Source organism: Trichechus manatus, unplaced genomic scaffold (genome assembly GCF_000243295.1).
Source record: "Trichechus manatus latirostris isolate Lorelei unplaced genomic scaffold, TriManLat1.0 scaffold00028, whole genome shotgun sequence".
NCBI classification, from domain to species: Eukaryota; Metazoa; Chordata; class Mammalia; order Sirenia; family Trichechidae; genus Trichechus; species Trichechus manatus.
This window is the reverse complement of record NW_004443964.1, coordinates 15,284,463-15,308,118: the sequence shown is the minus strand read 5'-3', so window position 1 is coordinate 15,308,118 and position 23,656 is coordinate 15,284,463. Positions and strand designations below refer to the sequence as shown.

The window sequence follows — 23,656 nt, the reverse complement described above, 5'->3', positions numbered from 1 at the left end:
AATTAGCTAGAGGTAGAACCTACAGAACCTGAGACCTATTCAATGTGTGGAGGACAAAAGAGAAGGAGGCAACTAACATAAAATCCGAAGGCTTCTGCCTTGGGAGACTGTGCAGAGATGATAATTCGGTGTAATTCTAATATAGATTGGGTCTACAGGCATAAGCAATGGTTTGGCACATGGAGGGGGTAAAAGCAAAAGACCAGAGTGAAGACTACAAGGACTATGTTGTACATGTAGAGCATGGCATCCTCAACATAAAGGACTTGAACACTCTTTCCACATCAATGGTATCTTTTGGGAAATCTTCATACAATTCTGACTACTCCGATGCCTGATGGCAATATGGCAATGTTATCATAATGACAGTGATATTCTTGTTGTTATCAGATGCCCTTGAGTTGATTCTCTTAGTGACCCTATGTACAACAGAACGAAACACTGCCTAGTCCTGCACCAACCTCACAATCTTTGTTATGCTTGAGCCCATTGTTGCAGCCACTGCATCAAGTCTATCTTGTTGAGGGTCTTCCTCTTTTTTGCTAACCCTCTACTTTACCAAACATGATGTCCTTCTGCAGGGACTGATCCCTCCTAATAACATGTCCAAATATGTGAGACGTAGTCTCGTCATCCTTGCTTCTAACGGGTATTCTGGTTGTACGTCTTCCAAGGCAGACTTGTTCATTCTTTTGGCAGTCCATGGTATATTCAATAGTCTTCTTAGAGCCTGGCTTTTCCCTTTGGTATATGATTCTCAAAACATATTTGTGTTGAGATTATAAAAATAGTTAGGATATGTTGAATGACTAACAAAAATAATTAGAACAACTGAGCTCCCCACTGTACACCCCACCTCTTGAAAATACACAGATGCTATGTTTGACAGTGTCTGCTCACAGCTTCTGGTACCACATAATATAAACAGTTGTCAGCAAGGGTACCCATCTCTCCTTGCCATTATCAGAGGCTGATACAGAATTCCTGGTGTGTGGGTTCATTTGATTGTTATGATCCTTTTGGGCACTTGATCTCATTGTAAATAAATAAATGTCACCATGAAAACGTGGCCTAGAAAGTCCTCAGTGGATCTTCCTCTCTCTCCTAGAGTCCAGGGTATGTATTGCTTTGTCCACAGACTCTTCCTGAATCTCTAGCTGGGAAGGCATCAAGCAGCAAAAACAGAGCACAGCCAGGATGAAAAAGGTAGCAGCTAACTGAATGAGACTCTAACTTCAGCTTGTGAAAAACACTGACTCACTAAAATCCAGCAACAAGCCCCCGGCATGCACCGAAAAGCTCTCAGGCTGGCTTTCAGTTTGGGGTAAAGCCACTTGAAACAAATCTTTCCAGAAACCCAGGGTCCTGAAAAGCCCATTCTCCACCCTCTTCAGGAGAACGCACACCAGGTCTCCAAATTCTCCTGGCTGTCAGCTGACCCTATGGGTCTGCAGCCCTAGTCTTCATAGTAGTCCACATTGTCTGTCTCCCTGGTGAATGCTTTTTACTGTCAATCTTAGGATTTCAGCATTTCGAATTTCTTTGACTGTCTTATGATTCCTCATAGTCACTCTCACCCCAAACTCTGCCCACCAAAACCGTGCCTTCACTGACAGAAAAGCTGCCCGAGTTGGCTTTGCTGTTCTGCCACATGTACAGAGGAAAGAGAAGAAGTTTGGAGACCTGGTTCAAAGCTCAGTGCACGTTTACTACCAGTGTGAACTCCAGCAAGTCCCTTAACCAGCTGTGAACCTCGCTTTTCACATTTGCACAACGGGAATAATAATATACACCTAGCACATTTATGTATGCCATCCACTGAAGTAATTATCTGAGAGAATTATAGTGTTTATTCATATGTATGACTTCCTAGTAAGACTAGCTGTTGGGAGACAAGAACCATGATTTCATTTTTTATTGTACTTAAATGAAGGTTTACAGAACATATAGTTTCTCATTAAACAATCAGTACACATTGTTTTATGATATTGTTTAACAACCTCATGACATGTCAACACTCTCCCTTCTCAACCTTGGGTTCCCTATTACCAGCTTTCTTGTCCCCTCCTGCCTTCTAGTCCTTGTCCCTGGGCTGTTATGCCCCATTAGTCTTCATTTTGTTTTATGGGGCTGTCTAATCTTTGGTTGAAGGGTGAACCTCGGGAGTGACTTTATTACTGAGCTAAAAGGGTGTCCAGGGGCCATACTCTCAGGGTTTCTCCAGTCTCTGTCAGGCCAGTAAGTCTGCTCTTTTTTTATGAGTTAGAATTTTGTTCTACATTTTTCTCCAGCTCTGTTCTGGATGCTCTGTTGTGATCCCTGTCAGAGCAGTCAGTGGTGGCAGCCGGGCACCATCTAGTTGTACTGGACTCAGTCTGGTGGAGGCCATGGTAGTTGTGGTCCATTAGTCCTTTGGACTAATCTTTCCCTTGTGTCTTGTTTTCTTCATTCTCCCTTGCTCCTGAAGGGGTGTCTTAGATGGCCGCTCACAGGCTTCTAAGACCCCAGACGCTACTAACCAAAGTAGAATGTAGAACATTTTCTTTATGAGCTGTGTTACGCCAATTGAGCTAGATGTTCCCCAAGACCATGGTCCCCACAGCCCTCAGCCCTCAGCCCAGCAATTCGGCAAGGACCATGATTTTTAATCTTTGAATCCCAAAGCACCTGGTACCTAATAAATGCTCAAAAAACATTTAATGATTAAAAAAAACAAACCAACTTGTTGCCGTCTAGTCAATTCCGACTCACAGCGACCCTACAGTGATGACATATAAGAAATAAATGACAGAAAGGCACTTGACACATCTACCACCACCCCCACCAGTTGCCATCGAGTCAATTCTGTCTCATGACGACCTCATGTGTGTCATAACAGAACTCTGCTCCACAGAGTTTTCATTGGTTAATTTTTCGGAAGTCGTTGCCAGGCCTTTCTTCTGAGGCACCTCTGGGTGGACTCAAACCTTCAACCTTTCAGTTAGCAGTTGAGTGCATTAACCATTTGCACTACCCAGGAACTCCTACTTGACATATAACAACAACAAAAAAAAAACTAAACAGACAAACCAAACGAGCTAATTCCAACTCACAGTGACCCTAAAGGACAGAGAAGAACTGCCCCATAGGGTTTCCTACGCTACTAGGGCTTCCAAACATACATTAGGTAACATCCTAAAGATTCCACGACTTGTGCAACACATCTTCTGGCTCTGGGCTTCCAATGATTGGAGCTGCAATGGCAGGCTCCCCAAACTCCATTTCCAGCAACCATTTTCCGGTACAGGTGATTTGGTTGCTTGTACATCATGAACCACCTGTTAGTACTAACTCACTTGGATGGTTCAAGAAAAATGAGCAAAGAAACCATCACACCAATCATTGACGCCAACCAGTAAAAAGCCATTGCCTACTTCTGTCATTTTTCAAACTAAACTCCAAGCAGTTAAGGCAATGGTTTGAAATGGCTACTGTGAAAAGTAGGGAAGTCAATTGAGCATATCTCCTCACACCCCTAGGTGTCCTAATAATGATGCTGATGAAACATCTGCTCCTAGGTGTTGGGGAAATTCAGTAAAAGTTTCAGCTGAAGTTAAAAATACTCAAGTAATTCAGGACCAGCTAAATACAACTGGTGATCAAATTAGGTTAGCAAACATTCATGCATTCAGTTTCTTTGGTTCAACAAATACTTTTGAGCATCCACTCTGTGCCAGGCCCTGCACTGGGCACTTGGTTTCCAAAGAGAAAAGACACAGGACTTTCCCACAAAGAATCAGCAGTGTAGGCACGATTGTTAAGTAAATGCGACATTTTTCTTTTTTTTAAGCAAGCATTCATGTTAACTAAAGTTGCCACCGAAAGGCCACACAATGGTTCCAACGTGCTCTCCATGCTCAAAAACATATCAAAAGTCTCTCTAAGACTTCATATCAGAGCGAATTTATGAGTCTCACTAGAAAAGCACTCTTTGTACTTGTCTTACCTCCTTTTTGACCCAAAACGTTACCACCCACCTTCATTAAGCCCTTTATTCAGATCTGGCACCACTGGACTTTTGGCTGTGTCTCCAAACCATCTCACCACATTCTCAAAGGGGCTGACAATTTTCCAAGAATGGAGATTTTGAAAAGAATGTGCTACGGGCCTTATATGTCGTTCCAAAAGTGGACTTCCAAAGAAGTCTGAGCAGTGGCAGAACTGTTGGATTAAGTTGTAGAGTTCCCAGGATGACTCCTTTGAAAAAACACATTCCAGTACCCTGGCTAGAATATGAGCACTTTACTTATACTCATGCACACATTTCTTCCAGTTAATCAAGTACAGACTGCAAAGCAGATACACAATCCTCACGCTCTTCTTCATGGCCAGAACCTGGTAGGTCGAGCAGATAGCCATGCCACCACCCATCTCTGGCTCATCAGAGATGTGTGGACAAGGAAATAAGTCTTTGAGGCTATTTTTAATTCCGGGCTAAATTAATTTGGCAGAAATGTAGCAGGAGTCCCTTCCCTTGTAGGAAATACTTCTGTTACTGTGAATCTGGTACGTAAAATAATCCACCCACTGAAGAGCAGAATTAGCACTTGAGTTTTTTGTTGGGTTTGTTTCCCTGAAATAACTTCTTTTGAAGGTTTCCCATGGCACTACAGCCAGTGAGGGAGGGCACCTGTGGGTAAGCACAGGGTGGTGGGTTCAGAATCCAGCTCATCAAGAGGTATCCCACTAGGACTTGCAGAATATTGTGGGTCTCTCTTGCTTACATCCTTTTTATAGGACCTCTTGCAAAACATGCCACCTGAGTTTATATGCTGCTGGAGAGCAGCATTTGGCAAGAGATATTACTCACTTTGGTGGTTTAATGGCAGAATTCTCACCTCCCATGCAGGAGACCTGGGTTTAATTCTCGGCCAACGTACCTCATGTGCAGCCACCACCCATATGTCAGTGGAGGCTTGTGTGCTGCTATGATGCTGAACAGGCTTCCAGACTAGGATGGACTAGGAGGAAAGACCTAGTGACCTACTTCCAAAACTTAGACAAAGAAAACACTACAGATCACAAGGGCCTGAGCTGCAACCCATTACAGGATGTCACACGACGTGGCAGGGTTTAGTTCCGCTGTGCATAGGGTTGCCAGGAGTCTGGGGCTGACTCAGTGGCAGCTAGCAACAATACAGTCAGCAAGAGACACACGAAAATACTAAAACCAAGTAGATGACTAGACTACTTACTTTTAAAAGAACATTTTGAAAAGAACTGAAATCAATCTTAAGATGTCACCACCTTTGAGAAGCCTTCCCTCATTCTTCCATTACGTGCTCTCTCTCTCTCTCACTAAACTCAACAGAACTTGACTTCTTTCTCTCCTGTAGCTGTTATCATATGCGATCTTCCAGTAGAACTATTTGCAGGCCTGGCTTACCCTTGCTATTAAAGAGAATGCGTTCTGAAGACAGGAACTGGCCTCACCTTTGTATCCTTCACAACATGAGACCCTCAAGGAATATTCAATGAATGAATGAAACGGAATAGAATGGAATGGGATTTAGGGCTGAAAACAGCTTCAAAGACTATGAAGTTCAGTCTCGATATTGATAAATGAGGAAGCTGGGGTCCAGAAAGGTTTTTAGTGACCTCTTGGGGCAGGACTCCCAAATACCATCCTAATACTCTTTTTCACTACACTCTGCTGAATTTTAAATGCAATTTTTCAGCACCTGCACCTGTTACAAATCTCTGTCAGATCAGGAATGTAAACATGTTTAGGGGATAACTGGGTTTGCTCACAAAATGATCGTATTTCCATATTAAATGTAAAAGCACACTTTGAGAAAATAGAAGATCCACTAATTAAATTTATTTCTAAATTAATTTTAAATGTTTTAAGTTTTGTTATAAATGAAGCTTTGAAATGCTAAATTTTAAACAATTTGGCGGCCTTTTTTATTTAATTGGTTTCTGAGAAACTATAAAGAACTTGAGAACAAGATAATTCTCCAGATTATAGTAAAGAAAAGAAAGCAATTTTGCCTTCTGGACACAGCCCTCCAAGAGTCCGGCTTTACACTTGGTATCACTTTTCCTTTGTGGCAATTTGTGCAATCAGCTCCATTTGTGGTTCTAAGTGTTTACGGTCATGCTGTCAGCTTCTTCCAGTGGCTCAGTGTTACAATCTTCACAGACGTGAAAATGCACTCAGATCCGGAGCAAGTTTCTCTGCCTTGTAGCAAGTTAATTAATCTCTCCATTTGGTACCTTTCCAAACATTCTGGCAGGCTTCAACAATCTAGTGATGCTGCCTGTATGAATGCTAGCTGCCCCCCAGGTAAGGTATAGTGATGATCCAGGAAGTTATTTTTATATCACCTGAATTTTGTTCAATGGTATGGTTCAGACATAAGCTCAAAATACAGTGTGAACAGTTTCTCCCCAAACAGGCCAAGGTCGCTGGTGAAAATACATAAGGCAAATAAAAACATAATAGCTAAACAATACTGCAAACAAAAATGCAAGGCAAGCCTATTACCTCTGGATGCTTTAAGCCTTTTAACAGATCACTTCCTCCTTCCGATCTCACTTTCTCACATGTCCACATACCCAATGTACAGAGTAAACGTTCTGAAAGTTGTGCTTAGATAGTTCTTTAGCATTTGTTGTTATTTTTATACACATCACATAAGAGCTTTTTATCTCCCTACAACTTTACACCCCCACTCGTCTGTCAGTTTGTCATACAGGGGTGCCTTGCCTGTTGCCGTGATACTGGAAGCCATGCCACCAGTATTTCAAATACCAGAAGGGTCATCCATGGTGGACAGGTTTCAGCATAGCTTCCAGACTAAGACAGGCTGGGAAGAAGGACCTGGCAATCTACTTCTGACAAAATTGGCCAGTGAAAACCTTATGGATAGCAGCAGAGCATTGTCTGATATAGTGTTAGAAGATGAGCCCCTCAAGTTGGAGGCACTCAAAATACAATTGGGGAAGAGCTGCCTCCTCAAAGTAGAGTCAATCTTAATGACATGGATGGAGTAAAGCTTTTGGGACCCTCATTTGCTGATGTGGCACATCTCAAAATGAGAAGAAGTAGTTACAAACATCCATTAATAATCAGAACATGGAATGTACGAAGTTTGTATCAAGGAAAGTTGGAAGTTGTCAAAAACAAAATGCAATGATTGAAGACTGATATCCTAGGCATTCCTAAGCTGAAGACAGACTGGTACTGGCCATTTTGAATCAGATAATCTTATGGTATACTTACTATGCTGGGAACAACAAATTGAAGAGGAATGGTGTCACATTCATCGTCAAAAAGAACTTTTCAAGATACATCCTGAAATAACAAGGCTGCCCATGATAGGATACTATCCATATGCCTACAAGGAATATCAGTTGATATGACATGACTATTATTCAAATTTATACACCAACCACTAATGCCAAAGATGAAGAAACTGAAGATTTTTATCAACAATTGCAGTCTGAATTGACCAAACATGCAGTCAGGATGCATTGATAATTACTGGGGATGGATTCCGAAAGTTGAAAACAAAGAAGAAGGATCAGCAGATGGAAAATAATGGCCTTGGTGAAAGAAACGATGCCAGAGAACACATGATACAACTGCCCCATAGGATTTCTAAGGAGTGGCTGGTGTATTGGAACTGCCGACCTTTTGGTTAGCAGTCATAGCTCTTAACCACTACACCACCAGGGATCTGTGCCACCTATAAAACCAAAACCAAAGTCATTGTGGTGGAGTCGATTCTGACTCATAGCGACCCTAGAGGACAGAGTAGAACTGCCCCATAGGTCTCCTAAGGGGCAGCTGGTGGAGTGGATTTGAACTGACGACCTTTTGGTTAGCAGCAGTATCACTCAACCACTGCACCACCAGGGCTCCGTGCCACCCATAAGCGGTACTTAATAAAGATTATTTAATTGAAAGAATAAAGAAGTATGAGGAAGAGAAAGGAAAAGGAAGGGAGAAGGAGGTCAGGCAAAAACTGTTCACATTCCCTCAGCCTGCCCTCGCCTCTCTCCCAGGTCTTGATGGGGCAGAAACGGGAGAAGAATGAGAACGGAAGGGAAGAAAGATAAAATGCAAGGATGAAGACAGACATAACAAGTGAGGAGGCCAAAGGACCACCCTTGATGCTTCAGGCCAACTTTAAACCAAAAGTAACTGGACTTGGGCCTTCACAAAAGTTGATACTCTAACATTTCATTTAATTTATGTCCAAAATGCCCAAAACAGAGACGATTTTCCATTAAAAAAAAAAAAAGTAAAATACGGAAAGCGGGGGAGACGGTAACACTAACTTTGTGTGCACTTAGGCAAGGCACTCAACATTCATGGACTTTGGCTTCCTGGTCCTGGAAATTGAGGATAAAAAACAAGACGATCTTGAGCTGCCCTCTGGCATCCACATCTGTGAGTCTTTGTAGGACCAGTGGTGGCTCAGAGTCGTGGCACCCACTCAACACTGCCTCTGCCACGTCTGGTCGAAACGAGGCATGTCACCATGCACTGAGGGTCTAATGGCAAGTTCTGTGGGGATATATGCCATTTAAACATGGCTATACTATTGACAACTTCAGCCCCTCAAAGGCCTCTATGCTGCACAGGACATGTTGAGACTTGTCAGCAATGAGGAGGAGATTAGGCACGACTTGTTTTCCGAAACCTATTGTCCCTTTACTGATTGGCTTGTTTACCTGAATTCCTTCTCCCTTGCCCGAAACTTATTGTTACTCACCCAAAGCCCATTGTTCTGTTATTTGCTTCACTGTTTGCTGTATTGACTATAAATAAACTCCTGGGACTGAAGCCAGGGTCAACTCCTCAGAGTGACCCTCCTGGCCCCACTTCTCTGTAAGAGTTGTGTTTGGTTACTGTCTCCGCCGTCCTGACATTCGCCACCGCTGTGACAAAGTTCCTTCGTTACACCAAAAAAAAAAAAAACCAATTGTCATCGAGTCGATTCCGACCCATGGTGACCCCATGTGCGTTAGATAGAGCTGTATTCCACAGGGATTTCAATGGTTATGACTTTTTGGCAGGAGATCACCAGGGCTTTCTTCCAAGGCACCTCTGGGTGGACCTGAACCTCCAACCTTTCTGTTAATACCTGAGCATGTAACCATTTGTGCCACCCAGGGACTCCTAAGTTCCTTCATTACACGTTCTGAAACAAAGTAAATCTGAATCCCTCAGAGGCCACTGCGAATACACCACCTTCTAGGAAGGGAATAATTAGCCCTGCCAGCACTGAGAAAAGGTGCCCTGGTGGCGCAGTGGTTAAGCATTCGGCTGCTAACGAAAAGGTCAGTGGTCCTAACCCATCAGCTGCTCTACAGGAGAAAGATGTGGCAGTCTGCTTTTGTAAAGCTTTACAGTCTTGGAAACCCTATGGGACAGTTCTACTCTGTCCTACAAAGTTGCTAAGAGTCGGAATTGACCAAATGGCAACAGATTTTTGTTGTTGTTGTTGTTGTTGTTGGGCACTGAGAAAGCCACTTCAAAATCAAAGCTTCCTGATGGGAAACTGATGCTAAAAGTAGGAATCACTTGAAGCATATAGCTTAAATACAAGTGACTGAAGTTATCTGGCAAAAGCAATTCAGAATAGAAATGTCTACTTTTCCAGGCCTCCTCTCTCCCATCCAAATGTTTTCAGTTCAAGTATTACTCTTCAGATAGCAAAGAGGTTAAGTTTCTTTCCACTCAATACACTGTAGATACTAGTATTTCCCATGCCTGCTAACTCCCACTCTCCTTTGCTGGTTCCACTTTTCAGTAACCAAGAGATGCAACAGAGCCACGCCATAGAAAGAGGCAGAATTAGGAAACAAACGAACTAAACTACGTGTACACACATGGCCAGCTTCAGAGATCATCTTCAGTGAAACAGATGCTAAATTATTTCAATCAACAGTAGCATTTATAATGCACAACGAAAAGGCAGCAAGACTCTCACGGAGTGAACTAGGAGCAGTTTGTTACACCAGCTAGAAGCAATGACAGTCCTATGAGTTAATAAACCATTAGAAAGAAACTGAAGGGTGATTTATGTTCATTAAAATTTGTCAACATTTTCAGAGAAGAACTGCATTGTGGTTGTGAGCCAAACGTGGTGGATTTAGTCTATGTAGCCATGGTGGACCAGCACAAGCCGAGAAGAAATTCAGTTCTGGTTTGACTGAGTAGTCCTGCCAGGACTCAAAAGGACTATAAATTTGTTAACTAGTTCAAGTCAAAGTTCTATCAGACTAATTGAGAAGTCTTTCCATTAATAGTATGTGCCAAAACAGTTGTACAGATATTAATAAAATTAAAGATTGAGAACCCGCATTAACATCAAGTTGTGGCTTCCAGGCTACTTACATCTGTGTCGGGTCCCTTATCCGCACCCGGGCAAGAAAAAGTAACGAACTCATGGCACCTCTTGTGCACCACAAAACAGCAAACTGGTGGAGAGAAAAGAAAATTACAATTAGAACCGTCTAGATTTAATATACAAGCTTTACTTCTCAAATAAAGGGCTACTTGCTGTTAGAAGTCAATTTAATTTCACTACAGACAGAATCTCATAAACAGTAATCAGAAAGCATTTCAATCAAGACTCAGCAACATTTGGTATTGACTGGACTCATAGATAATAGAATCACAGAATGTCAGCGCTGACAGGGGCCAAGGAGCCCTCAACTGCAGCTCCTCCAGCTCTCTAACGGCGAAGGAGAGGAAGGCTGAAGACTGTGAGACACTTCCTCAAGGCATAAGTCAGGAATCAAAATGGAAAGTTCTTTGCACTGTCCTAAACAGGAGCCGTGGTGGCATAGTGGCTAAGCACTTGGCTGCTAATCAAAAGGTCAGCAGTTCAAATCTACCAGCCGTTCTGTGGGAGTCCACTTCCATAAAGATTAACAGCCTTGGAAACTCTATGGGGCAGTTCTACTCTGTCCTACAGGTTTGCTATGAATTGGAATCAACTTGACGGCAGTAGGTTTGCACTGTCCTATACCACACACACACACATTACACTTTGTGGATGAAATAAAAAACATATACAATAAAAAATGAATATTGCAGATTATAAATAATATATAGGCATTCCTAAATATACATTGCAGGACTTCCTCAGCAGAATTTCTAACTTAAGGAACTCATTAAAACATAAACCCAATCTACAGAAAACAGCCCTCTGCAATGACAAAAGCTGGGGAATATCCTAACACCTTCTTGTATCTACCTTCTTGCTACAGATGCCGGTACCACTTGCGGAGGCCATGCAAACTGAGCAAAATCCAATACACAACAAATATTTTCCAAACTCAACATGGTTTTGATAAATAATCCTGAAGATGACCAACAAAAGAATTTAATTGTTAACTCTAGAAATTAATAAGTAATATCGTAAAGAGATTTTTATGGATAGTATACTGTGGAAGTTACAAAAAAATAAACAAATGACCTATTCCTCCTTCCTTGAAAACTTGCAGTCTGGTTGTACAGCCTTGCAAACAGAATGAAAAGAGGGAGGGGTGCTCCAAAGGGCATAATCTACTACTTTATTGTTCTTTGTTGAGACTAAAAACAATGTATCCTCAGAAATATTGGTTAAGTCTTTATTGCAAAAGAAAGGATAGAACGTTTCTAATGCGTGACTCATGTGCTGTTATCTTCTCCCTCGGGAACAGACAACTCCCAGGCTAAGTCCTTGCACACCTGTCAGCAGATGAAGACTCAAGAGAGGATGGCAGGTTTGCTGAGAGCTGAGATCCCAGGAGGAGAAGAGCTGAGTACTGAGAGGATCGTTGGAGGACCTTGAATGGCCAGCAAGAAATTCAGAGTATTTTCTGATAGCATTGGAAGCCACTGAAAGTTTTTGAACAAAATGATGACATAAACAAAAAGCGGTGCTTTAGAAAGGTAGATGAGGGTGAAAAAACCAAACCAGATGTGTTGCCGTCGAGTCGATTTCGACTCACAGCAACCCTACAGGACACAGTAGAACTGCCCCCATAAGGTTTCCAAGGAGCAGCTGGTGGATGTGAACTGCCAACCTTCTGGTGAGCAGCTGAGCTCTTAACGACTGTGCCACCAGGGCTCCAAATGAGGGTGACAGAAAGGATTTAATGGACTAGATAAGGGGCCATAAGGCCCAATTAGAAGCTTCTTGCATCATCCATATGAAAGTAATTGCCCGTCATTATTCTGGCTCAATGGCACCTAACAACACCATTCAGGCTGCTAAGAAATAGAAAGTAATAGAGACCAGAGCCATTGCAGTAAAAGAGTTGATGGGACTTGCCAACTGACCACAGATACCATTTCTTGAGCGTGCTATTGCATGTCAGGCACTCTGTTCGGCCCTTTCACGTGCATGTAACTGATCCTTATATCAACACTATTTAATATGCACTACTTAATCTATGGATGGGGAACACTGTTCAGATACCCCATGTATCTAGCATTTAGTAAGCACAAAACAAGTATTTTGGATGGGAGAGAGCAAGGAAGGCAGGGAGGACAGATGGGTAGATAGATGGATGAACTGACAGATGGATGACGGACCTGCCCAAAGTCACACACCTACTAACTGGTGGAGACAGGATTCATAGAAAAGGCTTGCTGGACTCCACAGCCTCCGTTCCTTCCACTGTATCAGAGCCACTGACAGGATATCAGGAGTAGAAAGATATTAGAGCTAATGCTAAGAATCTGCACATGAATGACAGGAGGATGGCTACACAGTAAAATGTGTGTGTGTGTGTGTGTTTGTGTATTTATTTGCATATGTTTTCATATATACCTATACTTATACCTGTAGGGCATTGGTGGTTCAGTGGTAGAATTCTTGTCTTCATGGGGGTGACCCAAGTTTGATTCCCAGCTAATGCACCTCATGTGCAGTCACCACTTATCTGTCAGTGGAGGCTTGCATGTTGCTATGATGCTGAACAGGTTTCAGTGGAGCTTCCAGACTAAGAAGAACTAGGAAGAGAGGTCTGGCAATTTACTTCCAAATATCAGCCAATGAAAGCCCTACGGGTCACGATGGTCCAATCTGTAACCGATCATGGGGATGGTGCAGGACCAGCAGCATTTAGTTCCATTGTGCACAGGGTCACCATGAGACAGGAGCTGGCTGACTCAACAGCAGCTAACAAGAACATACTTAAACCTATGCCTATGCCTATGCCTGCCTGCCTATCTATCTAGCTCAGAGGATGAAGGTGTGGCTATGCCATGTTAGAGAACAGGAAAGTAGGATCATGGATGCTTAACTGTCTACGTTCTAAATAGCTTTCCTTTCAGGGGGTCATGATATAATATCACAGTAAAGATATATTTTTTTTAAAAAAAAAAAACACAGGCTTGGCATTGAGCAGGCAGAGAGCAGGGCATATGGGGGAACCATCCACAGAGAGGTGATAATTAAAGATCTCTTAAAGTGAACATCCCTTTAGAAGCGAAGATGCCCTGAATACGGGCTTCTCATGGGCTGTCTACCACACGTACCACACCTGCCACACCTGTCCACTGTGCACGAGTTGGGGCAGGAGGAGGTGAGTGGGAAGCGACAGAGGAAAGAGCCTGTTAGCATCCTGGGCAGCCCTGAGGCACTACAAAGGGCAGTGCTGAGCTGCTTCAAGCCCTTCGAGGAGTGCCCTTTCCACTGGGTTTCTGCTAAAAGCGTCTTGACTGCAGATCTCTCTAAGGACAGATAATAGAAGCAGCCCTGAAATGGCATCAATTAATCTGATCTGCTCGCTCTCCCCAGGCACAAAGTCATCTTCCAGTCACTGGAATTAAAAAGAAAAACTGCTAAGGCAAAGAAGCATAGGGGCGTTATTTCCTCATCACTGTTATGGATATGGTGTTTTGAGAGGAAGAAAAACATTGATTCCCTGCTTAATCTTTCTAACATTCAGGCTTTTCATCTTTCCTTTTTTAAAAAAAAAAAAATATATATCTTTGCATTCTGGTGAACACTGTTAAAAAAAAAAACATATTTATCAAATTCCTTTAAAAGGATAGTTTGTCTCTTTGTACCTGTCCTTTGTTTCCCCATTTACCAGGGCTTCAAACTGGTTCTAAAAGGTTCAGTCATGGCGGACGGAAACAAGGGCAGAGTACGTGTTGCATAGCAACCGAATCTTCCATCCTTCGGATTTTGACCCAAGTAGGAAACAGGTGGCAGTGCCCTCCTCAAAGATGGCAGCCTACCGCACCGCTTTGACAATGTGTCGGTCACCACAGTCCTGCCAATAATCCCATCTTCCACATCAGGTTCCTGAAAATTTCAACTATATCAACTGAAAGGTTCAGGAGCCTGGTGTGAGAGATTAGATTATTGGCAGGACTGTGGAGAATAACACATGCAAAGCAGCTTGGTCATCCGCCATCTTTCAGCGAGGCACCACTGCCTGTTTCCTACTCTGGTCAAAGTCCTATGAGTGAGAAATTAGGTTGCTATGCAATGTGTACACTGCCCTTGTTTTCACTGGCCATGACTGAACTATTTCCAACTGGTTCAAAGCCCTGCCATTTACACATCAATGCAATTAAATGCCTCCAATGGAAAGTATTTCTATTGTATATCTCAAAATATCTCTTACATCAAATTTTATCCAAAGAAAGAGCAAGACCTCACTACACAGTATAATTTGCAGAGGCAGCAAAAGCTCCAACTCATGGTAACCCCATGTGTGTCAGAGTAGAACTGCGTGCCACAGGGTTTTCAATGGCTCATTATTCAGAAGTAGGTCACCGAGGGCTTTCTTCCAAGGCACCAGTGGGTAGACTCGAACCTCCAACCTTTCAGTTTGCAGTCAAGCATGTTAACCTTGTGTACTACCTGGAGAAACCCCACTTACCCCAAAATTACCTCTTCCAACCTGCCTTAGCAGCCCCCTCTCTTCCTACCTCATATGAAAGTCTCATTTCTAAAAGTGACTGGATTTACCCAAAGGAGGTTAGAGGGAAGGGTCATGTGTTTCCAGAGAATCATTCAAGATGTGAGGTATTTGAGGGATGAGAACCCCGCACACATGTTCAAAGGTCCAAGATTCAGAATGGATTATCTCCACAGGCAGACGAAACAGAATGCGCCCATGCCTGGGTGACCTGGACTAAGGAGACAAAGCCCAGCTCTTCTCATCCCCAGTGAGGGGAGCGGGAAAACAAGCTCAGAGGTTGGCTGACTCCACCTGGATATGACATTCACCTGGAAAAGGCTGCCCCAGAAAATGAGGCAATGGCTGCAGATTCCAAAGTCCCTGATAACTGGTCCTGATTTTCAGTTTTAAGTTCTAACTAAATTAAGTAACATGCATTCTGTAAGACAATATAACGCAAGCATTTGAGAAGTCATGCTAGTGTAAAGAGAAAAAAACTAGCTCCATAAAACAAGAGAATGCACTGGGTTTACCCGGAGATCGACGGTATGGGCTTTCCTCGGGTTAAAAATTAGGAGCTATTCTTTTTTTCCTTCTCGTTTGGAATTCTAAAGGTCTTCCTCTCACCAAGTTATGTCAATCAATGAAAACCGGGGGGAAAGGAGGCAAAGTGGTGCCTGTCATATAGTAAGCAGCCCTAGTGGCACAGTGGTTAAGCATTTGGCTACGAACCAAAAGAAAGGTCAGCAGTTCGAAACCACCAGCCAGACACTCTGTGGGAGAAAGTCTGCTTCTTTAAAGATTACAGCCTTGGAAACCCTATGGGGCAGTTCTACTCTGTCCTATAGGGTCACTATGTGTTGGAATCAATTGATGGCAACAGGTTTGGTTTGGCATGGTTTGTCACATAGTACGTTTTCCATAAATATTTGCCTGACCTTGGCAGGAAGGCAACTTAAAGATAATGTCTCTCAGTTGGAAGAAGTGGAGATATACGCCACGGCCAGTTCCTGCTGCCCCATGGTTTGTCCTGGGGCCAGACCCTGGGCCCTTAAAAGAGTTTGTGCTTAAGCGAGCATAGGCTGCCCAGTGAGGACCCTGAGGTGAGGCCCCAAGAGTTCAAAGACTTTGGGTCACTCCTGCTTGTAAAAGCAAACAAGAGGTTTTTAAATGTGAAGCTATCCTGCAGCTTAAAATCACAAAGTAAATCTTCATTCAATTATTTTCTAAGCACAGAATCGTTTTTCTCTAATCCTCTATGTGATAGGCTTACGCTGTCCAACAGTAATGGGTGACAAATGAAATGCACAAATCACACTAAGTAAATGACGGGGGCGGGGTGGACAAAGCCAGATGGAGACCACAGGCTGGGCCAAATAACAGTTCTTAACATTACCTCACTTTAAAATTGAGAACGGTCAGTCTATTAACGCTCATCAGTCGCCAATCTCACTTATCACGAAGGAAGGTAACGAAACAGAAATTCAGTAGAAGTTTATCCATCTGTCAAAAGTGTGTTTTTCCGAGGCAGAACAAAAAACAGTCTCCTATGTTTGGCTCATCCCTGAGTGGTGCACATGGTTAACACGCTCGGCTGCTAACCCAAAGGTAGGCTGTTCAAGTCCACCCAGAAGAAAGGCCTGGCGATCTACGTCTGAAAAATCAGCCACTGAAAACCCTACAGAGCACAGTTCTACTCTGACACACATGGGGTCGCTGAGTTGGAATCAACTCGATGGCAAATGGTTTATATCTGGCTCAAGAATTCTTTTTTTTTTTTTAAAGGAGAGGTGTGTTACAAAGTTGCCATGTTGATGTTAACATTGGTTCTCAATAGCGTCCATTAATTTAAAGAGATCAAAAAGGGCAGGCTGAAAGCCAAACACTCAGTGTGAGAGAAACAAACACCCCTTCTAATGCTACTCCTCACCAGGAGTTTGCTAAGAACTAATTTAATTAGAAAGTGTCTTGGCCCATTAGACACATACCGGGGGCCTTAGAGTGCTTTGTTTCTCTGTTAAAAGTCATCATCACGCAGATGGATGACTCCAGGCTCTTGATACTGGACATGTTTCCTAGTGTGATCACAGCCAAATGGCAAGCCCAAGGACCTTCTTCATACTCCATTCACGCATATGGCTTCATCAAAACAGCACAATTAGCTGATGCTACAGATGAATCAGCTGCAGCAGCATCAATGCAAACTCCTCCTTAGGGATGTCACCAACATCACACACACAGAAATCAGAAAGTGCTGCAGTGGTTCTGGCTTGAAAGACAATGTGAGTTAAAAGTAATTGACCAATGCAGAGTGATGTTTAAGAAATTATGAGTAACAAGCATAGGGAGTGTTATGGATTGAATTGTGTCCCCCCAAAAAATATGTGTTGAAATCCTAACTCGTATACCTATGGAAGTAATCCTGTTTGGAAACAGGGTTTTCTTTACTATGTTAATGATATCACACTCTGGTAGGGTGGTTTCTAAATCTAATCATTTTTAAGTTATAAAAAGAGCAGATCAGACACAGAGATACATGAAACACAGATACACACACACAGAAACACACACACACACACACACACACACACACACACACACACACACACACACACACACACACACGGAGGAAGACAGATACCACGTGAGGATTGTCAAGGAACTAAGGGATACCTAGGGCTACCAACAAGGAAGGAATCAACACAGCTGAGACTCTGATTTCGACTTTCAGCCTCCAGAACTGTTAGGAAATAATTTCTGTTCGTTAAAGCCACCCACCTGGGGCATTTCTGTTACAGCAGCACTAGGAGACCAAGACAAGGAGTCACAGGCAGTAAGAGGCTTAGCCCTGTAGTCCTGCCTTTGTGAATTTCTTGTGATTATTTGTGTTTGCAGTTGAGTTAGTTATAAAACCCAGAAAGAGTATTTGCTTCCATCCCATAACATTCTAAACAAAATCAGTGCCAGGATAGAGAGTGGGCATGTGGAAAAATACAGGTTTGGGAGTAAAGGATTTACATGACCCTGGAGGATTAGCTATGTGCTCTTCCAACTCTCCCACCCCACTCGTGTTCAATAAATGTCAGTAACGATGATGGAAATGAGGGCCTTCAGACTGCAGACTTGACCCTCCTCCCAAATCGTTAAGACAATTTGTCATTTAATCTATATGTAAAATGGGATTACCCATATTTACACTTGACACAGATTGCCATGCTCAGCGAGTTAAAAAATATACTATTAGGTATCATTTTTCATTTCTTTAAAAAAAAAATAATTTCCTTCCCTTTCACCATGAAGTCAGTATCATTTCAAATTCAGGTCACAGTCAAGTAAAATAGAAAGTACACATAAAAATTCCCTGTTATCCAAAATTACTGGGGGAAAAGCCATTATGTAGCAAACACTGAATTTGAGGAAGAACATACTAAATTTATACTCAGACTTTGTTCGGAACAGAAGATTGGTAGCTGAGCTTCCTCGAGTTCCTTTTTTTAAATACATAAATGGCTTCCATCACGTGAGGTGGTTTTAATTAAATTTTGCTTAGCTGGAAGGGATTAATGAAAGGTAACGTCACATCAGAATACAATGAAATAAGATCTCTAAAGCAAGTGAATCGCTTTCAGCTTTATAGAGAAAGTAATGAAAAACTGAGCTTGTATTATATTTGCATGCTAAAAGAAAATTATTGGTTTCAGATTTGTAACAATGAAAATAGTCTTCCCCTGGATACATGTTAAAGTTGTATGAAAACAAATCAAATAAACGTGCTTTATCACATATTATAAGGAATGCCATTCTTCAGACAGCACACTGATTCGGCCTCTATGCATGTGTGTACATACTCCCAATAAACTCTTTCCAAAATCCCAGTATTCCCATTTCTGATCACAAACTCCCTCCCCTGAGAGAATCATCTTGAATCCTCAACTTTCTTTTCTCTAATGTCACCAAGTGCTACTGATTATTCCTTTTTTTTTTTTTTTTTTTTTAATTCTTCCCTGGTTGGATTTGAGATATATTTTGAAGAAAAAGCTGAGGGCATAAATGTGGGTTGTGAGGGAAGGAGGAGTAAAGATGACCCTTAGGTTACTGACCTGAACAACTGTACAAATGGTGTTACTAAATTGCAACCAAGAGGGGAGCCTTAAGATGAAGCTGAGAGCATAGAAGACTAAGGAGGGAGATGGAAAGAAACCAGATCTTGGGGATGGCATGGCTAGATCTTACCCTCGCTGAAACCTGGATCCAGGTTTCAGTCATGTGAACCATGGAATACCCTTTTAAAATTTCATTTTCTCCATCTACACCCAGATATAATTTAATACACAGGAATACACAAGATCGTATCATACATGCTTCCTTATTGTTTATGCCAGTTTGAGTTTTCTGTACTTGTAATGGACAGAATACTAAATGATAAGGGTTGAATTGGCATGTTGTGGGAAATGAGTGGAGAAGACCCAAGAGCAGGTAAGAATTACCCTGGACTTGGAGTCTTTCAACCTAAGTAAACTGTTCACAGGAATTATGCAAGCTGAAGGAGGAGAAACTATTCTTTGTGTTGTTGTTTTAAAAGAGGCTTTGGTGTTAGACAAGTTAAGTACAATGTGCAGGGGGTGGTCACCCAGGTAGACAAGTCAAGCAAGCAGGTGAGAGGCCAATAGACAGCTAGGAACCACATTTTGAAAGGAGGAACCACGTTTTGAAAGGCGTCTACATGGTTGACAGTGGAAGCCGTGACGGTGAATGAGAATCCAAGGAGTGTGAGGGGTTTCCTGGGAACACCCACATTCTGTGACTGATGGTGGAAACAGGGTAGTCCTACAGGTGGGATGAAAATCAGAAGAGAAGAGAGCCGGGGACTGGAGGAGGCTGAGCAAAGAAAGAATTTCAAGAACAGGGCAGTCACCACTGTTAAAGGCTGCTGCAGAACCAAGCAGAAAAACCGAGGATCAGTGATGGGATTTTAATAATTATTGGCCCATTATGGGGAGCCCTGGTGGCACAGTGCTTAACAGCTCAGCTGCTAACCAAAAGGTCAGCAGTTTGAATCCACCAGCCACTCCTTGGAAACTCTATGCAGCAGTTCTACTCTGTCCTATAGGGTCACTATGAGTTGAAATCTACTCAATGGCAACGGGTTTGGTTTGGCATTTGACCCATTATGGACCAGGAGCCACAAACCTGGAAGAATGTTAATAATGACAGCAACACATATGCCAACAAGTAACTGCTAAACAGAATCTTACTTCTTTTACTTGTTTCAATTTATTCCCGCATTCAACATAAAACCGAAATGGAATCGGCTTTTCTGATACCATGAACATACATTAGTAAAATCTTAATACCTTAAGTGACTGCAGTATAAAGGGCTATTTTATGGGACAAGAGAATCCCTTAAAGATAAGTCTATGGCAAATCACAGGAACGTGTTTGAAGGGAGATCTAAAGGTTTGCTTTTTAACTCTGATCCAGCGATGTTTTCATTCTGATTTCAAAATCATCTGAAGAATTCGACTTTCCTTTTAAGCTCATAAAGCCATAAAGCTTTCGTAGTTTTGCAATACAGGCTCCGTATCTGAACACCTACAACCCAGCCTGAACTTCAGGTTTCCTCGTTTTGACCCTAAAAAAAATTACAGCATACCTTCTACGAGAGGGTTTATCAAGCCCAGTATCTGCAATATTTTTAATTCCTTTATGTTTAAGTCTGGAATTAGTTAAACTGGGGTTTGCGAGAGAGTGGCAAGGAGTTCAAAGAGGTTGAACTGAGTTCAAGAACTTTCACTTGGCCTTCTCTCCCCCTTTCAGTGTAAAGTCTTCTTACCGCAGTGGAATGAAGTAAGAGTAAGAAGTTGCATTACTCCACTGCAACTCGAGTCCAGGGGTGTGAATGTCTGCCCACAAGATGGACCCCTGAGACTGTCCTCTCTTCTTCAATAAAATGTATACCACTTCAAGTTTCAATAGTAAGAAAGTATAACACGTTATATTTATCCGTCTTTTTAAAAATTATACAGGTGAAATAAGATGTCTGCAATTTGTTTTAACATATTTCAGCAAGAAAAAAATGTGGAGAGAGAAGAGAGAAACGATTGGTAAAAGCTGATGATTATTTAATTGAACCTAAAATGCTGATATGAAAAAGGATTTAAAAGGAAAAAAACCAAACCCATTGCTGCCGAGTTGATTCCGATTCACAGTGACCCTACGGGACACAGTAGAATTGCCCCAGAGAGTTTCCCAAGGCTGTAACCTTTACAGAAGCAGACTGCCACATCTTTCTCCCATGGAGTAGCTGGTGGGTTCAAACCACCGACCTTTCAGTTAGCAGCCGAGCATTTAACCACTGCACCAAAAGGGCTCAAAAGTATCTGGGGCATCTGTATATACTCATTTGCTCATGATTACAAATGAGTTTAATAAAGTCAGAACTCTTAAAGGGTTCAACATAGAAGTATAATCAGAAAAACAAAATTGAAATCACTGTTTTGTTTTGTTTTTTTTTTGTCCTGCTTAAGAGATTAGCTGGTATTTGTACTCATAATCATGACAATAACCACATTTGCATGCTACTTGCTGGTTATATGAAGACTCTCTCGGTTTTCAGTGGATTCCCACACACGTGTAAAATCACCCAGAGAGCTAACATTTGGAATGCTCAAGAGACCAACAGCCCATAGAGTTCGCCTTCCATGAGAAGATATTATAATATAAAAGGTGATAAACATCACTGAGAGCAGAGAACAGAATCAGGGAGAATGCAGAAATAATTCATTCTTTTTAGTTTCCAAACTGTGCTCCCTGGAGGACTTCTTGGGGATTACGTGGGTGAGGAGTAAGGTTATGACTCCCTTCTGCCTCTATTCCTTCCTGATTTAGTCCTACCGTTTTTATTCTTAAGTCAGAGTTCTGATGCCCTGATAGTCTTACAAAGAATGATCATCCTTGTTGTTGCTGTAGTCGTTAGATGCCATCGAGTTGGCCCCCGACTCATGGCAACTCATGCAATGCAACTCATGCCCAGTCCTGTGCTATCACCATGATCGGTTGCAACATGAACCACTGAGATCTACAGGGTTTTCGTTGGCTGATTTTCGGAAGTAGATCACCAGAGCCTTTCTTCCTAGTCCATCTTAGTCTGGAAGCACTGCTGAAACCTCTTCAGTATCACAGCAGCACACAAGCCTCCACTGACAGACATGTCTGTGCATGATTCACTAAATAAAGCACTTGGGTTGCCAGTTGAACATCAGAGGCAAAACCAAGAATAATGTCTGTTTCTAATATTTGTAATTTCATCATTTATACCTGTCATAGATTGAATTGTGTCCCCCAAATATATCTGTCGGCTTGGCTACATCATGATTCCTAGTACTGTGTGACTGTCTACCATTTTGTCATCTGATGTGATTTCCTGTGTGTTGTAAATCCTATCACTGTGATGTTGATGAGATGGGTTAGCAGCAGTTGTACTGATGAGATCTACAAGATTAGATAGTGCCTTAGGCCAATCTCTTTTGAGATGTAAGGGAGAGGGGCAAGTGGAGAGACATGGGGACCTCATACCACCAAGAAAGCAATGCCAGGAGCAGAGCACATCATTTGGACCTGAGGTTCCTGTACAGAGAAGCTCCTAGACCAAGGGAAGATTGATAACAAGGACATTCCTCCAGAGCCGACAAAGAGAGAAGGCTTTCCCTTGGAAATGATGCCCTCAATTTGGACTTGTAGCCTACTGGACTGTGAGAGAATAAATTTCTCTTTGTTGAAACCATCCACTTGTGGTATTTCTGTTACAGTAGCAGAAGATAACTAAGACACTACCTGATCAACTTCCAAAATAAAACTGCATTTTTGTCCATTCGGTCCTTCTTTCAACAAATACCTCTAAACCTCCTACTAGAAGGCCATAAAGCTAGCAGGCACTGTGAGGACTCCAGGGCTTTAAGAGGCACAATCCTTTGGTAGCATCTGTTTAGAAGACATGGCGGAAGCCACAGGAGGGATGAGATCTCAAGAAAGATGCTGTGGGGAGAAACTCTGGGATTTCTCACTCAAGTGTTTGAGGGGTGAGAAGAGCATTCAGCTAAAGAGCAGAGACAAGCCTAGGAGAGAGGCAAGCAGCAGCCACGAGTCCCAAAATCTGAAAGGTGGGAATGTTTCAAGAAGGAAGTTCCAACAGTGTCAATCTCAGAGAAGTCTAGAAGAGGGTCATTGTCATGCCCAGATCTTGGTTTTGGTAGTAGTAAAAACAGAGTAACAAAATATAGGGGATAGCAAGAAAGTAGAGGGAGTCCCTGGGTGATGCAAACAGTTAAAGCGCTCGGCTGCTAACCGAATTGCTAGAGGTTTGAGTCCACCCAGAGGCAATTCTGAGGAAAGGCCTGGCAATCTACTTCTGAAAAATCAACCACTGCAAATCCTATGGAGCACAGTTCTACTCTGACACAGATGGGGTCGCCATGAATTGGAATCAACTCAATGGCAACTGGTTTTTAAGAAAATAGGTAATAAAGAAACAGAGGCAGTGGACAGGAAGCCTTCAGTTTAGTTAAACTGTGGTCAGCAAATATTTATTTAGCTGGGATATAAAGCTACACGCCAGACATGGTGCTTGGCCCTGGGACTATAAAGATCCACAAGGCTCAGGGCTAGTTTAGAAAACAGATTCACAAACAGGCTAATTTCAAGAAAAGGCAGTAAGTGTGTGTTGGAAGAACTCAGCAAAAAAAAAAAA

At 42.3% G+C, this 23,656-nt stretch overlaps 1 protein-coding gene across 2 annotated transcripts in view; it reads right to left on the bottom strand.

Moving 5' to 3' along the window:
* PRKCA (protein kinase C alpha) overlaps window positions 1-23,656 on the bottom strand; it is a 439,560-nt gene that overhangs the window by 231,338 nt on the left and 184,566 nt on the right. For both annotated transcript variants that reach the window (XM_004374198.2, XM_023729298.1), the window contains exon 3: window positions 10,394-10,476. In XM_004374198.2, coding sequence (XP_004374255.1) covers window positions 10,394-10,476 — 83 coding nt within the window. The remainder of the gene's footprint in view (window positions 1-10,393; window positions 10,477-23,656) is intronic.